The 16,643-nt window shown below is 45.6% G+C and overlaps 1 protein-coding gene across 1 annotated transcript in view; it reads right to left on the minus strand.

Moving 5' to 3' along the window:
* Positions 1–2,197: 2,197 nt before the first annotated feature.
* The window catches only part of LOC311111004 (girdin-like), a 78,447-nt gene continuing 64,001 nt past the window's right edge, over positions 2,198–16,643 (minus strand). Inside the window, exons 26-32 of the mRNA XM_084153686.1 lie at positions 15,976–16,178; positions 7,576–7,653; positions 6,353–6,565; positions 5,903–5,965; positions 4,244–4,330; positions 3,622–3,887; positions 2,198–3,277 (exon numbers count right to left, since the gene is read on the minus strand). Of these exons, the coding sequence (XP_084009812.1) occupies positions 2,309–3,277; positions 3,622–3,887; positions 4,244–4,330; positions 5,903–5,965; positions 6,353–6,565; positions 7,576–7,653; positions 15,976–16,178 (1,879 nt within the window). The 3' untranslated portion in view covers positions 2,198–2,308. The remainder of the gene's footprint in view (positions 3,278–3,621; positions 3,888–4,243; positions 4,331–5,902; positions 5,966–6,352; positions 6,566–7,575; positions 7,654–15,975; positions 16,179–16,643) is intronic.

A 16,643-nucleotide genomic window follows, 5' to 3' on the forward strand; every position in this document is an offset into this window, starting at 1 on the left:
CCCTTTAAGAGTTTTGCTTCCTTGATTCAAGGAAAAAAATAGGAAGTTTACTTTTCTCTATTGAAGCATTCTTGAAATTGATTTAAATGTTTGTTTTTTTTACAATCTTTTCTCACTGAAGACCATCTCAGTAGACCAACTTTTAAAGGCTTCAAAGTCAAACAGACAGCTTGAAGGTCACTTTCCTCTCTGAGTTGGAGGCAGACAGAGTGAAGAGAAGAAGAGAAGGGGACAGAAAAAGGTTAGATGCAGAAATGACAGAGAAGAATAAGATGAACATGTATATATAGACGCACAGGAAAGCAATCTACATGCATCCACAGTCAGGGTAAGGGGAGGGAGTTCAGCTGCACCACACCAAAGCCATGCAGTACTGCAGATAGATAAGCTCACAAAGGGACCACCACCTCGTATAGAGCCACCGGTGCTTTTTCCTGAATACCAACAGAAAAAAGTAAAGAAAAGCCAGCTTTGGACACATAGAGTACAGCACTGAGGAGCAGGGAGGAAGGGGGTGCATGTAGGTGTAGCAGGACCTCCTGTTATTAGGGGTTGGGCGTGTTCCACCAGACACCATGCAGACCAGGGTCCATTCACATGCCCTTTACCGGGTGGCACCAGCCAGGCCGGGGGGGGGGGGGGACGACACCAGCGTAGCATAAGCAAGCGCGTCCAGGATGGGACATCTGTTACACCACTTTGGGTTACCATGGAGCCCCCCCCACCCAAAAGAAATCTCCCTGTTGGACTTGGAGAGCAGCACTCACCACTTGAGCTCATATAACGGTAGCCGATGAGTAATGTTTAGGAGCTTTGTTGCTCCCCAGTTCCGCTTTTTGACTTTCTGCGCTCTTGTAACACTTCCACATCTGCAGAACAAAAGCATGTCATATTACATCGGAATAAAGGCTGCAGTTAATGGTTTATACACACACAAGATAAATACAATAAAACAATTTCAAAAATGGTAAATACATAACGAAGCAGAAATAAATAATCTAAACTACCAACGACATCACTACTCCTACTGGTGCATAAAGGAGTGCTTTCTCTCCTTGAATATAACTTATGGTTCATAATATACGTTTGTACAGGGTGTACTCAGTCTGTCTACAATAATACATTACCTAACATTAGTTATTGTGCAATTGGAATTTGTATTGTGGCCGTGAGCATTATCACGAGACTTTACCCAGATCCAATACCATGACAACCAAGAGTAGAAGAAAATTCATTCACAAAATAATCTGACAATCATATTGCAAATTTCTCACCACTATTAACACTAGCAAGACAACATTCTCTCTACAACTCTTTCCTCTCAAATCATTTTGTGAATGACGTTTCTTCCTAAACAATCCCTTAACCCCAATTGAGAGTGATTTGTTCAGAAAAAGAAATGGAACAGAAAAAAATGTGTCATATGCACAAAACACAAACACACCAAAGAAAAAGACAAAACCATTTTGATCACAACAATCAAAATGAGAGGTCCAGAACAAACCAAGACAGAATAAAGCCATGCAGTTCAGTGAATATGCATTGAGGTCGATACAGTAGAATTAGACTTGTAATGAAATGCGATACAGTACTTTAGAGAGGACAGGATTCTCCCACATACCAAACAACCAATAACAAAAAAAAGGGAAACAGAATCTATTATCTCACATTAATAGATGAGAAACTGGTTTCCTGTTAAAGATAGTCGCTCTTTCCTCTGAAGGGCTAGATTACATAATGACTCCATAAATAGAGCTTATTGGCAGTTAAAGTGTTCCTCAGACAGCCTATCATGGGACATGTTCTACAAGCCCTATTCCTTTAATATTAAACAGAGCTCCATTCTAACTCTGGAGGACTTCTGACATGAATATTTTTAAAAGATGAACTGAATGTCCAAATGATAGTTAATGTAGCTTTGCAACATGTTTTCTGAAGATGCATTTGTGATTGGAAAATAAATGGTAAATGTTGATTAAAATAACTAGAACAGCTATTCATGTCCCCCATAATGCAGTCATGTAATAGCTTTATAATGTGAGCTAAACAAGAGGTGTGATTAATGAATAGTATGTGAACGGACCATTGAAGCAAAGACATCCAGAGAACCACAAATCAACGGGAAAGACCAAACCAGAGGTGAGGAATTGTGATTTACAAATCAGCCATGAAAACAACATGAAAGCTCAACAGAAAACATAGCATGACAGTGCTTTGATAAAGCATGCAGAGAGTTCCTTTTTTCTCCCCGACCATCACTGGTCCTTATGCAGGTCCCAGACCAGTAGCTGAACAGGGCGCCACACATTCAGACACAGCCATACTCATACCACAACGATTGTTGGTCCTCTGGGCTAAGGGGTGGGGATGGGGATTGGTCAGCATCAAGCGCATGATTGGTGTCAATGACCTCCTGTTCCCCATTCTGGTCAGGTGGGCAGGGCTTTTGCCCGTTTGGTTGGTTCTGGGTGGTTTGAACAGAGTTGGGCTGGGGGTGGGAGTGGGTTTTGCCTGGGGGGCCACTGATGTTACTGACCAGGGAGGTGTTGAGGGAGAGGAAGGTGTGGCTCTTACCCCCTGTGAAGGTTGGCTCGCTGAAGATGGAGTCCATAAACACTGACTCTACTGTGAAGGACGAGCCAAAGAAGGACTCCAGGCTGGAGAGGTCAGTTTCCTTACTATTGGGGGGTTGCTGACTGCCCGTGCAGGGCATACTGACTGACTTGGGCAGGGACAGGGGCACGAGGGCTGGGGGGATGGACTGGTGGTTGGGGTGTTGTGAGGGAGTACTGGTTGGGGGGTACTCACTGGGCGTGGTGGAGGCGCTAGGCGAGGTCTTTGAGGAGGGTGAGTGGTCCACAGACACGGGCTGCCGGGCGTCTTTGGACAGCAGGTCGTGGATGCTGGTCCGACGTGTGGAGCCCTCGGCTGTGGAGATGACGCTGCTGGCCCGGGGCAGCGTGGAGGAGGAGATGTCCAGACGCTCAGACACAGACATGGCTTTACTCTGGGAGGAGAGGCTGACCCGGGGCTGGACCGTGCCCTTCACACGCGTACTCTCTGCCTTCCGTAGACTGGGACGACCTGGTTGGTCACCCCGGGGGGGACGGCCAACTGAGTTCACTGGCGCTGCCTTCCCACTGGCTGAGCGCAGGATGCCCCGCCCCTTAGTGCCGGTGCAGGATGTGGAGCCTCGCTCAGCCCGGTCCCTCTGCACATACTCAGTGCCTCCAGAGAGGCGGGGAGACTCAACGGTCAGATTCTCTTGGCTGCCAGACTGGAGATGGAGAAGAGACATTAAAGTTGCCATACCATGATATTACCTGGGCTTTATAGCAGACCTGATTGGTGAAATAACTTCTACTTGTTTCTTATCATAGCACATCTGAAGCCTATGAATAAAACGGTACTATCCCAAAATTGTGTAGTGGTCCTCTGTAGCTCAATTGGTAGAGCATGGCGCTTGTAACGCCAGGGTAGTAGGTTCGATCCCCGGGACCACCCATACGTAAAAATGTATGCACACATGACTGTAAGTCGCTTTGGATAAAAGCGTCTGCTAAATGGCATATTATATTATTATTTTATAATCTAGTGTTCCTGTGTGTTCCAGGCTGTCACCTCTGCGGGGTCGGTACTCTCCTCTAGGAACTGCTGTAGAGAGACCACTTCACTGGTGCTGCCCGAGGAGCTGCCAGTCTTCTTCCTGGCCTGTGTGGCCTGGGGGTCCAGGGACCTCCGCAGCAGCATGGGGCTCTGGTGAGAGGAGCGGGACAGGGGGTGCTGGACAGGGCTGCTCCCACTGGACCACTCCTCCTGGTCCAGACTGAGGCTGAACTCCCCACTGCTCTCACTGTGGGGCCTGCTGAGGTTTCCGTTCAATGTGCCTGAAGAGAAACAGTACTGTAGGTAAGTTATGCTCTAACGGTGTATGACTATCTCAAGTACGAACATAAGAGTATCACCCCAAGGTGATGACAGGCTCTGGATATAAAGCATAGCTCAGGAACATAGCTCTGGAACCTACTTTTTTGTGACAATGCAAATAAATAACAAATATGCAAAACCTAGCCTGGACCCTTCAGAACATACCTCAAAGAGAGGAAGCAATTCCGAAGATTTCTATATACATTTTGTTCTTCTGTTTCTTATTGTTTTAATCTATCGTGTGTGTGAATCAACAAAGGTATCGTATACAGGAGCATGGGAGAGAGGGGTGTTCTGGTTAGCGGTGTGACTGTACCTTTGGCCTCGAGTGGAGAGGAGTGGGAGTTATTATTGCTATTACTACTGATGGTCTTGATACTATGGAGGCTGGAGGGTCTTGAGGCTGGATTGGGAGACGAGGGCACACAGTTTGAGAGAGCACATCACACAGGGCAGCAGATGGTGCATGCAGGCAGGAAGGGTGGCACGGTGCCATGCTACTCCAACAACATGCCCCATCACACAAAGGCAGTGGGGAGGGAGGGGCTCACAAACTTGAAGGGAGGAATCATCATTCAAGAGGAAGGACCTATTGTAAAACCTGACTGGAGGAAAGGAGCCTTGTGATTGACATGACCCAGAGGCCAACAGGGGAGGGGCTCAGGTGATTGAAGGGGAGGGAGAGGAGGATTGTACTAGAGGACAGGTGGGCTGTATGTGAGTGAGTGGGATGCTAACTGATAGTGGTATTGCTGTTATTAGTGGTCTTCAGGTTGGTTCAGGTTTGGTGTGGGAGGTACAGTAGTAGTATTGGGAAAGTGATGTCAGCAGGTACACTACCGGTCAAAAGTGTACCTCCCACACCAAAGCTGTCATCAAGGCAAAGGGTTGCTACATTGAAGAATCTCAAATATAAAATATATTTTGATTTGTTTAACACTTTTTTGGTTACTACATGATTCCATATGTGTTATTTCATAGTCTTGATGTCTTCACTATTATTCTACAATGTAGAAAATAGTAAAAATAAAGAAAAACCCTTGAATGAGTAGGTGTTCTAAAACTTTTGACCGGTAGTGTATGTGGCCGGTAATCATTTATAGTGGTAGAGATCTTGAGTAAAGTGGTACTTTTAGTGGTTTTATACAGATGTGTCACTTACAACAGATGCTACAGGGGACTCTACATATAGTGGATGGGTCGAGAGCAGAGGGTGAGAGCCCGAGCACTGCTAAAGACCTGCAGGCCTAGCACACTCAACACACACAACTGGCTGGGTTAACCTGCTCCCACAGATATTAGACACTACACTGGGCTACAGTGGTGCAGTTCACTAATACTGCTAGTTATGCTCAGTTTAGGAAATACTGCATTGTACTAGGCTTCCTGCTATTATATTAGTTAACTCACTAACATTCCAGAACATTAACGTAACAGAGTGCAAGTGAAACAGGCTGTCCTTGTGAAATTCACGCAATTTAAGAAAACAAGTATAATTACTGTATTACACAATGTACATGTCAGTGGGATGACATTTTAGCTAGCCAAGCGTTAACCGGAAATAGAGATAATTTGTGTGTGTGTGTGTGTGTGTTATATGTGTGTGTGAGCAGGGATATGGAGTAGGCAGAAAACCTGATCTACCAGCTAATGGAGGCAGGCAGCTTAAGACCATTTGTTAGGAGGAGTTTACGGTTAATGATAACATGCTAAATCTAGTCATTTTGGCAGATCCACTTTCTAATTGTAGCAAACTGAAATGCAGAGATATGGGCCAAGCTTCTAGCTAACGTTAGTGGGCCATCAATACATCACAGTGGCACGACATTTATACTTACTGTAGGGCTTTTTAAAATAGTGCCTTTTTTTTGGGCCATTTGATATTTAATTCCAGTAATAAACTGGTGTTAATCCCTGTGGTATATAATAGTAATGGGAGTTTCTGTCCTTAAGGTCAACAAAAAAAATTTTTTACCTTGCCCTTTGACCCCATTGGGGTCAGCTGAGGATGCTGGGACATCTTCACAGGAAGCGTTGTCTGGAGGAGAGACAAAGAAATGTGGAAATATGAGTTATGACTGGAGGGATGGAGAGACTACAAGAGAATAGGGCTTATGAGGGAAGCAAAGTCTGTGTCAGCCAATCAGAGTCAGCCAATCTTCTGAAAGCTAGAGTATGAAAAAATTAGCATGGCAGTTAACCCCCAACAACTGCTCCCCGGGGGCCGATGACGTGGACATCGTTTAAGGCAGCCCCCCGCACCTCTCTGATTCAGAGGGGTTGGGTTAAATGCGGAAGACACATTTTGGTTGAATGCATTCAGTTGTGCAACTGACTAGGTATACCCTTTCCTTTTCCCTAGATAATAGTTCACATCACCACAAAGATGAGGGGGGGGATCGACTAGCGGTCCTGTAGTCTCTACCTTTGATCTTCAGGCTCCTCTTGGCCCTGCTGCCTGAAGGCAGGGTGAGGGTGGCATAGTTGATAGCGTTGGTGGAGTAGGCCATGGAGCCCAGCTCCTTCATTCGCCGGCTACTGCTGCCCCCGTTGGTCTCCACGGGCCCCTCCAGGTTCTCTGTGCTGCCCGCCCACTGACCCCCTGCCAGGGCCATGGTCTGTAGCAGGTCGTTCATAGCTGGGTTGGAGATGAAGATGAATTAGTCGATACCTCCTACCCTTATGTGGTGGGCTGACTGGCCCCAGAGGGAGGGCACAGGGAGCAGCGCTAGGCTAAGCATGCAGTGGCTGCTAAGAGTCAGAGCAGCAGCATTCAGAGATGCCCATGTTGGCAAGGCATGCAAAAGAGCTGAAATGCAGCCAAACTGAAAAAAGAGAGTGACAGATAAAAGAGAAGGCAGGGAATGATAAAGAGAAAATGAGAGAAAGAAAGAAAGAGAAAACAAGATAGAGAAAGAAAGCACTGGAAGGCTCCATTTCAATTCCTACATGGTTGCTGTGAGTGAGAGGTGGAGAGAGAGAGAGAGCAGTGTAGTTCTGCTAAGCCATGCCTGCAGCAGCACTGTAGTGAGAGAGGGGTGAGACGGCAGGCTGCGCTCACACCACAGGCAGACAGGCAGAGATATATAGATGGATGGATGGGGCCAGAGTCACACAGTGCAGGCCACACACATCCACAGACCACACCACACAGTAGAGAAAAGTAGAATGGTATACAGTACCTCGCGCCTGCACTGTCACACATATACATGGACTAGACATCGACTAAAAAGGAACTATAGCTCATCTACAGATACCACAACACTACAGTGAAAATAACTACAGAAAAAGAACTACGGTTCACAGAACACCTCTACTCTCTACACTCACATTACCTCACATTAGTGTCATTAATCACTGAAGAGTGTTAGTTTGTTCTAATATCTACATATATTGGTTATTGTATTTCATTACTTTGACTGTACACAAATCTAACACAAACACAACAACAAAATGTGCTGTTAAGATAGATGTAGCTACTATTAGGGATATATAGTAGAGTGTTTGAGTTTTGTATTCCTAGAAAAGAAGGAAAGAAACCAGCTAGAATCTATAAGAAGAGACTCTAGGTGATGGAGGGAGGCAGGTGCAGGCCAGAGGAGGTGGAGGTAGGTGGTAGGACGCTGGGCGGGCTATTGGATGTCTTACACATTGACCGGCGGTAGATGGCCTTCTCTTTGTCTTTCTCCTTCGATCTGGTCCTCATAAAGGGCAACCTTTTCAGAGCTGTCAGTTTACAGCCAAAGCAGAGAGGGGAGAAACAGAAAGACCAGGGGATGGAGAGGAAAAGAAAGGAGGGGAAAATAGATGGATGTTAACAACGCTGAGAACCAGGGGGAGAGAACCAGGGGGAGAGAACCAGGGGGAGAGAACCAGGGTAGCGCCCTGAAGACTCAACTGGGACTGAAAACAAACACACAGAGTTACACATATATTAGTGAAAAACGCTGACATGCAAATGAGCACACAAACACAAATACTAACTGACTGTTCAAACAAAACACAAAACACCAGCTCAGTGGGATGGCTGTTAAGAGGGTTGTCACATCGAAGATGTCAGGCTGCCAACAGACAATACACACAAAACACACACGTGTACATACAGTCGTGATCAAAAGTTGAGAATGACACAAGTATTGGTCTTCACAAAGTTCGCTGCTTCAGTGTTATGAGATATTTTTGTCAGATGTTACTATGGTATACTGAAGTATAATTGCAAGCATTCCATAAGTGTCAAAGGCTTTTATTGACAATTACATTAAGTTTATGCAAAGAGTCAATATTTGCAGTGTTGACCCTTCTTTTTCAAGACCTCTGCAATCCGCCCTGGCATGCTGTCAATTAACTTCTGGGCCACATCCTGACTGATGGCAGCCCATTCTTGCATAATCAATGCTTGGAGTTTGTCAGAATTTGTGGGTTTTTGTTTGTCCACCCGCCTCTTGAGGATCGACCACAAGTTCTCAATGGGATTAAGGTCTGGGGAGTTTCCTGGCCATGGACCCAAAATGTCAATGTTTTATTCCCCGAGCCACTTAGTTATCACTTTTGCCTTATGGCAAGGTGCTCCATCATGCTGGAAAAGGCATTGGTCGTCACCAAACTGTTCTTGGATGGTTGGGAGAAGTTGCTCTCGGAGGATGTGTTGCTACCATTATTTATTCATGGCTGTGTTCTTAGGCAAAATTGTGAGTGAGCCCACTCCCTTGGCTGAGAAGCAACCCCACACATGAATGGTCTCAGGATGCTTTACTGTTGGCATGACACAGGACTGATGGTAGCGCTCACCTTGTCTTCTCCAGACAAGGTGTTTTCCGGATGCCCCAAACAATCGGAAAGGGGATTCATCAGAGAAACTGACTTTACCCCAGTCCTCAGCAGTCCAATACCTGTACCTTTTGCAGAATATCAGTCTGTCCCTGATGTTTTTCCTGGAGAGAAGTGGCTTCTTTGCTGCCCTTCTTGACACCAGACCATCCTCCAAAAGTCTTTGCCTCACTGTGCGTGCAGATGCACTCACACCTGCCTGCTGCCATTCCTGAACAAACTCTGCACTGGTGGTGCCCCGATCCCGCAGCTGAATCAATTTTAGGAGACGGTCCTGGAGCTTGCTGGACTTTCTTGGGCACCCTGACGCCTTCTTCACCACAATGGAACCTCTCTCCTTGAAGTTCTTGATGATAAATGGTTGATTTAGGTGCAATCTTAATAGCAGCAATATCCTTGCCTGTGAAGCCCTTTTTGTGCAAAGCAATGATGACGGCACATGTTTCCTTGCAGGTAACCATGGTTAGAACAATGATTTCAAGCACCACCCTCCTTTTAAAGCTTCCAGTCTGTTATTCTAACTCAATCAGCATGACAGAGTGATCTCCAGCCTTGTCCTCGTCAACACTCTCTTAACAAGAGAATCACTGACATGATGGCAGCTGGTCCTTTTGTGGCAGGGCTGAAATGCAGTGGAAATTGTTTTTTGGGGATTCAGTTCATTTTCATGGCAAAGAGGGACTTTGCAATTAATTGAAATTCATCTGATCACTCTTCATGACATTCTGGAGTATATGCAAATTGCCATCTTCAAAACTGAGGCAGCAGACTTTGTGAAAAATAGTATTTGTGTCATTCTCAAAACCTTTGACCACGACTGTACAAGACCACACACACACACACACACAGGGAGATGTTCATTAAAAGGTGCAATTAGGAGGTAAAACGATGAGACGAGGGGAACAGTGTTCACAGGGAAACAGAAGATTCTGGGACACTGACTGTACAGAGACACCATTTTAGATTTCCAGCTCCAGACTGTCTGCATTTTACAGAAATAAAGAAGCTGAACTTCAGTCTTTTTTTAGACATACACTACCAGTCAACAGTTTGGACACACCTACTCATTCAAGGGTTTTTCTTTATTTTTACTATTTTCTACATTGTAGAATAATAGTGAAGACATCAAAACTATGAAATAACACATAGAATCATGTAGTAACCAAAAAGTGTTAAACAAATTAAACAGATTCTTCAAATAGCCAGCCACCCTTTGCCTTGATGACAGCTTTGCACACTCTTGGCATTCTCTCAACCAGCTTCATGAGGTAGTCACCTGGAATGCATTTCAATTAACAGGTGTGCCTTCTTAAAAGTTAATTTGTGGAATTTCTTTCCTTTTTAATGCGTTTGAGTCAATCAGTTGTGTTGTGACAAGGTAGCGGGTGTATATAGAAGATAGCCCTATTTGCTAAAAGACCAAGTCCATACTATGGCAAAAACAGCTCAAATAAGCAAAGAGAAACGACAGTCCATCATTACTTTAAGACATGAAGGTCAGTCAATACGGAACATTAAAAAAAAATGTTTATTCAAGTGCAGTCGCAAAAACCATCAAGCGCTATGATGAAACTGGCTCTCATGAAGACCGCCACGGGAATGGAAGTCCCAGAGTTACCTCTGCTGCAGAGGATAAGTTCATTAGAGTTACTAGCCTCAGAAATTGCAGCCCAAATAAATGCTTCACAGAGTTCAAGTCACAGACACATCTCAACATCAACTGTTCAGAGGGGACTGTGTGAATCAGGCCTTCATGTTCTAATTACTGCAAAGAAACCACTACTAAAGGACACCAATAAGAAGAAGAGACCTACTTGGGCCAAGAAACACAAGCAATGGACATTAGACCGGTGGAAATGTGTCCTTTGGTCTGGAGTCTTTGTGAGACGCGGTGTGGGTGAACAGATTATCTCTGCATGTGTAGTTCCCACTGTAAAGCATGTAGGGGGAGGTGTTATGGTGCTTTGCTGGTGACACTGTGTGATTTATTTAGAATTCAAGGCACACTTAACCAGCATTGCTACCACAGCATTCTGCAGCGATATGCCATCCCATCTAGTTTGGGCTTAGTGGGACTATCATTTGTTTTTCAACAGGACAATGACCCAACACACCTCCAGGCTGTGTAAGGGCTATTTGACCAAGAAGGAGAGTGATGGAGTGCTGCATCAGATGACCTGGCCTCCACAATCCCCCGACCTCAACCCAATTGGGATGATTTGGGATGAGTCGGACCGCAGACTGAAGGAAAAGCAGACAACAAGTGCTCAGCATATGTGGGAACTCCTTCAAGACTGTTGGAAAAGCATTCCAGGTGAAGCTAGTTGAGAGAATGCCAAGAGTGTGCAAAGCTGTCATCAAGACAAAGGGTGGCTATTTGAAGAATCTCAAATATAATATATATTTTGATTTGTTTAACACTTTTTTGGTTACTACATGATTCCATATGTGTTATTTCATAGTTTTGATGTCTTCACTATTATTCTACAATGTAGAAAATAGTAAAAATAAAGAAAAACCCTTGAATGAGTAGGTGTGTTCAAACTTTTGGCTGGTACTGTATATCATATTGTGTGTGTGTTACATACAGTGCATTGGGAAAGTATTTCAGACCCCTTTACTTTTTCAAATCAAAACAAATCAAATTTTATTGGTCACATGCGCCGAATACAACAGGTGCAGACATCACAGTGAAATGCTTACTTACAGCCCTTAACCAACAGTGCATTTATTTTTAACAAAAAAGTAAAAATAAAACAACAACAAAAAAAGTGTTGAGAAAAAAAAAAGCAGAAGTAAAATAAAATAACAGTAGGGAGGCTATATATACAGGGGGGTACCGTTGCAGAGTCAATGTGCGGGGGCACCGGCTAGTTGAGGTAATATGTACATGTGGGTAGAGTTAAAGTGACTATGCATAAATAATTAACAGAGTAGCAGCAGCGTAAAAAGGATGGGGTGGGGGGGCAGTGCAAATAGTCCGGGTAGCCATGATTAGCTGTTCAGGAGTCTTATGGCTTGGGGGTAGAAGCTGTTGAGAAGTCTTTTGGACCTAGACTTGGCACTCCGGTACCGCTTGCCGTGCGGTAGCAGAGAGAACAGTCTATGACTAGGGTGGCTGGAGTCTTTTACAATTTTGAGGGCCTTCCTCTGACACCGCCTGGTATAGAGGTCCTGGATGGCAGGAAGCTTGGCCCCAGTGATGAACTGGACCGTACGCACTACCCTCTGTAGTGCCTTGTGGTCGGAGGCCAAGCAGTTGCCATACCAGGCGGTGATGCAACCAGTCAGGATGCTCTCGATGGTGCAGCTGTAGAATTTTTTGAGGATCTGAGGACCCATGCCAAATCTTTTCAGTCTCCTGAGGGGGAATAGGCTTTGTCATGCCCTCTTCACGACTGTCTTGGTGTGTTTGGACCATGATAGTTCGTTGGTGATGTGGACACCAAGGAACTTGAAGCTCTCAACCTGTTCCACTACAGCCCCGTCGATGAGAATGGGGGCGTGCTCAGTCCTCTTTTTTTTCCTGTAGTCCACAATCATCTCCTTTGTCTTGGTCACGTTGAGGGAGAGGTTGTTGTCCTGGCACCACACGGCCAGGTCTCTGACCTCCTCCCTATAGGCTGTCTCATCGTTGTCGGTGATCAGGCCTACCACTGTTGTGTCGTCGGCAAACTTAATGATGGTGTTGGAGTCGTGCCTGGCCATGCAGTCATGGGTGAACAGAGAGTACAGGAGGGGACTGAGCACGCACCCCTGAGGGGCCCCCGTGTTGAGGATCAGTGTGGCAGATGTGTTGTTACCTACCCTTACCACCTGGGGGAGGCCCGTCAGGAAGTCCAGGATCCAGTTGCAGAGGGAGGTGTTTAGTCCCAGGATCCTTAGCTTATTGATGAGCTTAGAGGGCACTATGGTGTTGAATGCTGAGCTGTAGTCAATGAATAGCATTCTCACGTAGGTGTTCCTCTTGTCCAGGTGGGAAAGGGCAGTGTGGAGTGCAATAGAGATTGCATCATCTATGGATATGTTGGGGCGGTATGCAAATTGGAGTGGGTCTAGGGTTTCTGGGATAATGCTGTTGATGTGAGCCATGACCAGCCTTTCAAAGCACTTCATGGCTACAGACATCAGTGCTACGGGTCGGTAGTCATTTAGGCAGGTTATCCTAGTGTCTTTGGGCACAGGGACTATGGTGGTCTACTTGAAACATGTTGGTATTACAGACTCAGTCAGGGACATGTTGAAAATGTCAGTGAAGACACTTGCCAGTTGGTCAGCACATGCTCGGAGTACACGTCCTGGTAATCCGTCTGGCCCTGCGGCCTTGTGAATGTTGACCTGCTTAAAAGTCTTACTCACATCGGCTACGGAGAGCGTGATCACATAGTCATCCGGAACAGCTGGTGCTCTCATGCATGCTTCAGTGTTGCTTGCCTCGAAGCGAGCATAGAAGTGGTTTAGCTCGTCTGGTAGGCTTGTGTCACTGGGCAGCTCACGGCTGTGCTTCCCTTTGTAGTCTGTAATAGTTTTCAAGCCCTGCCACATCCGACGAGCGTCAGAGCCAGTGTAGTACGATTCAATCTTAGTCCTGTATAGACTCTTTGCCTGTTTGATGGTTCGTCGGAGGGCATAGCGGGATTTCTTATAAGCGTCCGGGTTAGAGTCCCGTTCCTTGAAAGCGGCAGCTCTACCATTTAGCTCAGTGCGGATGTTTCCTGTAATCCATGGCTTCTGGTTGGGGTATGTACGTACGGTCACTGTGGGGACGACATCATCGATGCACTTATTGATGAAGCCAGTGACTGATGTGGTGTACTCCTCAATGCTGTCTGAAGAATCCCGGAACATGTTCCAGTCTGTGCTAGCAAAACAGTCCTGTAGCTTAGCATCTGCGTCATCTGACCACTTTTTTATTAACCGAGTCACTGGTGCTTCCTTTTTCCACATTTAGTTACGTTACAGCCTTATTCCTAAATGGATTAAATAGTTGTTTCCCCCCTCATCAATCTACCCACAATACCCCATAATGACAAAGCAAAAACAGAAACAGGTTTAGGTTTTTGCACATTTATTAAAAATTTAAAACGTAAATATCACATTTACATAAGTATTCAGACCCTTTTACTCAGTACTTTGTTGAAGCACCTTTGGCAGCGATTACAGCCTCAAGTCTTCTTGGGTATGACGCTACAAGCTAGGCACACCTGTATTTGGGGAGTTTCTCCCAATCTTTTCTGCAGATCCTCTCAAGTTCTGTCAGGTTGGATGGGGAGCATCGCTGCACAGCTATTTTCAGGTCTCTAAAGATATGTTAGATCGGGTTCAAGTCCGGGCTCTGGTTGGGCTACTCAAGGACATTGAGACTTGTCCCGAAGCCACTCCTGCGTTGTCTTGGCTGTGTGCTTAGGGTCGTTGTCCTGTTGGAAGGTGAACCTTCCCCCCAGTCTGAGGTCCTGAGCACTCTGGAGCAGGTTTCCATCAAGGATCTCTCTTTGCTCCGTTCATCATTCCCTCGATCCTTACTAGTCTCCCAGTCCCTGCCGCTGAAAAACATCCCCACAACATGATGCTGCCACCACCATGCTTCACCGTAGGGATGGTGCCAGGTTTCATCCAGACATAACGCTTGGCATTCAGGCCAAATATAGTTCAATCTTGGTTTCCTCATACCAGAGAATCTTCTTTCTCACGATCTGAGAATCTTTAGGTACATTTGGCAAACTCCAAGAGGGCTGTCATGTGCCTTTTACTGAGGAGTGGCTTCCGTCTGGCCACTCTACCATTAAGGCCTGATTGGTGTAGTGCTGCAGAGATGGTTGTCCTTCTGGAAGGTTCTCCACAGAGGACGTCTAGAGCTCTGTCAGAGTGACCATCAAGTTCTTGGTCACCTCCCTAACCAAGGCCCTTCTCCCCCGATTGGTCAGTTTGGCCGGGGGGGGCAGCTCTATGAAGAGTCTTGGTGGTTCCAAACTTCTTTGGGACCTTATATAGACAGGTGTGTGCATTTCCAAATGATGTCCAATCAATTGAATTTACCACAGGTGGACTCCAATCAAATTGTAGAAACATCTCAAGGATGATCAATGGTAACAGGATGCACCTGAGCTAAATTTCGAGTCTCATAGCAAGGGGTCTGAATACTTATGTAAATAATGTATTTCTGTTTTTTATTTTAAATAAATTAGCACAAATGTCTAAAAACCTGTTTTTGCTTCATCATTATGGGGTATTGTGTGTAGATTGATGAGGACATTTTTTTATTTAATTAATTTTAGAATAAGACTAACGTAACAAAATGTGAAAAAAGGGGTCTGAATACTTTCCGAATGCACTGTAAATGCTATTTATTATAGCTATTCAAAGAAATCAAATGGTTACATAAAAGGTTGTCTTTAGTATAGTTGAAGAAAAAAATATTTGATAGCTTGTGCATTGAGCACAGGTGACCCATAATGCATTGCACCTTTTAATAGGTATGGACATTGACTGAAGGATGAGTCACGACACGTCATGTTGACATGCCCTGAGTGACAGGACAGCTTGACTACAAGCCGCGCCCAACCCTCCCCTCTTAGCATACCATTAGAGGAACCCTGGTTACCCTGCACATGGAAATGCAGCACTCTCTGAGAGTCTCTCTTCCCTTTTGCACAGAGAGAGAAAAACAAGCACTGCAAGCGTTAGGCCCACACAACCAACCACCACACAGCAACAAGCATCTACTGCATGGCATACCTCACCGTCTGCAACTGACCCCTGCTCATTCTTCATTTCCTGACTGAATCTGACCCTGCTCATGTTCTAGTGTCAGCCTGTACTTTCCTATCTGACCCAGTGTACTTTGGTCTCTCTGTGTGGATCATATTTCCTGTGTCTGCCGTTCTGAACGTGCATTTCCTGTGTCTAAGCCTGCATGTATTTATTAATACAATTCATCTATTAATATGTACTCTGCTTCCCGTGTCTTATTTAGCTAATATGTGATCTAGTCCTTCTTCCTGTGTGTCAGTCCCTCTGGTCAATTGTACTGAGTGAGAGGAAGACCTAGTCTTAGACTGCCTGGTCAGTAGCAGACTCTTTTTAAAAGTCTATTGCTTCCTTCTATTGTGTTTATTTTACTGTAAAGTATATTGATGTGTTTTAATTGCACTTCAAATAAGGCTTGATTTGATCTGTTCAGTAGGGAGTATTCCATGCAGGCCTGAGAGTGTGTCTACTCACTGCTGCTTCTCTTGTGTGTCAGTGTGTCGTCCAGGGAGTTGGAGCCAGAGCCTATGGAGGAGGAGTCCTGGCTGTCCAGAGGAAGCCCCAGGAAGCCGTCGCTGGACTCAGAGCGTGTGGGCGTCAGCGTCAGGGAACGCATCCGCTCCCGACTCCTCGGCTTGATCAGTTTCTTCATCTTCAGGGTGATCCAGTTCCCCCGTCTGACACAAGAGCGAGAGAGTGGAGGGGAGTGAGGGGAGGGAGAGAGAGAGAAAGGAGGGAGGGAGAGAGAGTGACAGGAGGGAGAGAGAGAGAAAGGAGGGAAGCGAGGGGAGGGAGAGAGAGTGGGGAGGGAGAGAGGGGGAGGGGGAGGAGGAGGGGTTTGTTATTTGAGGTCGATTATTTGACTCTGGGTAGTGTTCAGTAGGCAGGAAAGGGGGGGAATGTTTTGAAATGAAGGAAATGCATTTAGTTTGATTTCCCATTTCATGCCTATTTAACCAGGGGTTTTCCAGCATCTGGGGCGTTCTTGTAACCACAGCATACCAATTCCCCAGAGACAGCCATAATCTACAGCTATGAGGATGTTGGTTAGGCATAAATATGAACCAGAGCTGCCTGGTTAGGTAGAAAGTTCAACCATACGCAGGGGTTGATTAGGTTCAGATGTAAACCATATGCATTTA

The sequence above is a fragment of the Coregonus lavaretus genome (assembly GCF_964263955.1).
Source record: "Coregonus lavaretus genome assembly, chromosome: 36".
Taxonomy (NCBI): domain Eukaryota; kingdom Metazoa; phylum Chordata; class Actinopteri; order Salmoniformes; family Salmonidae; genus Coregonus; species Coregonus lavaretus.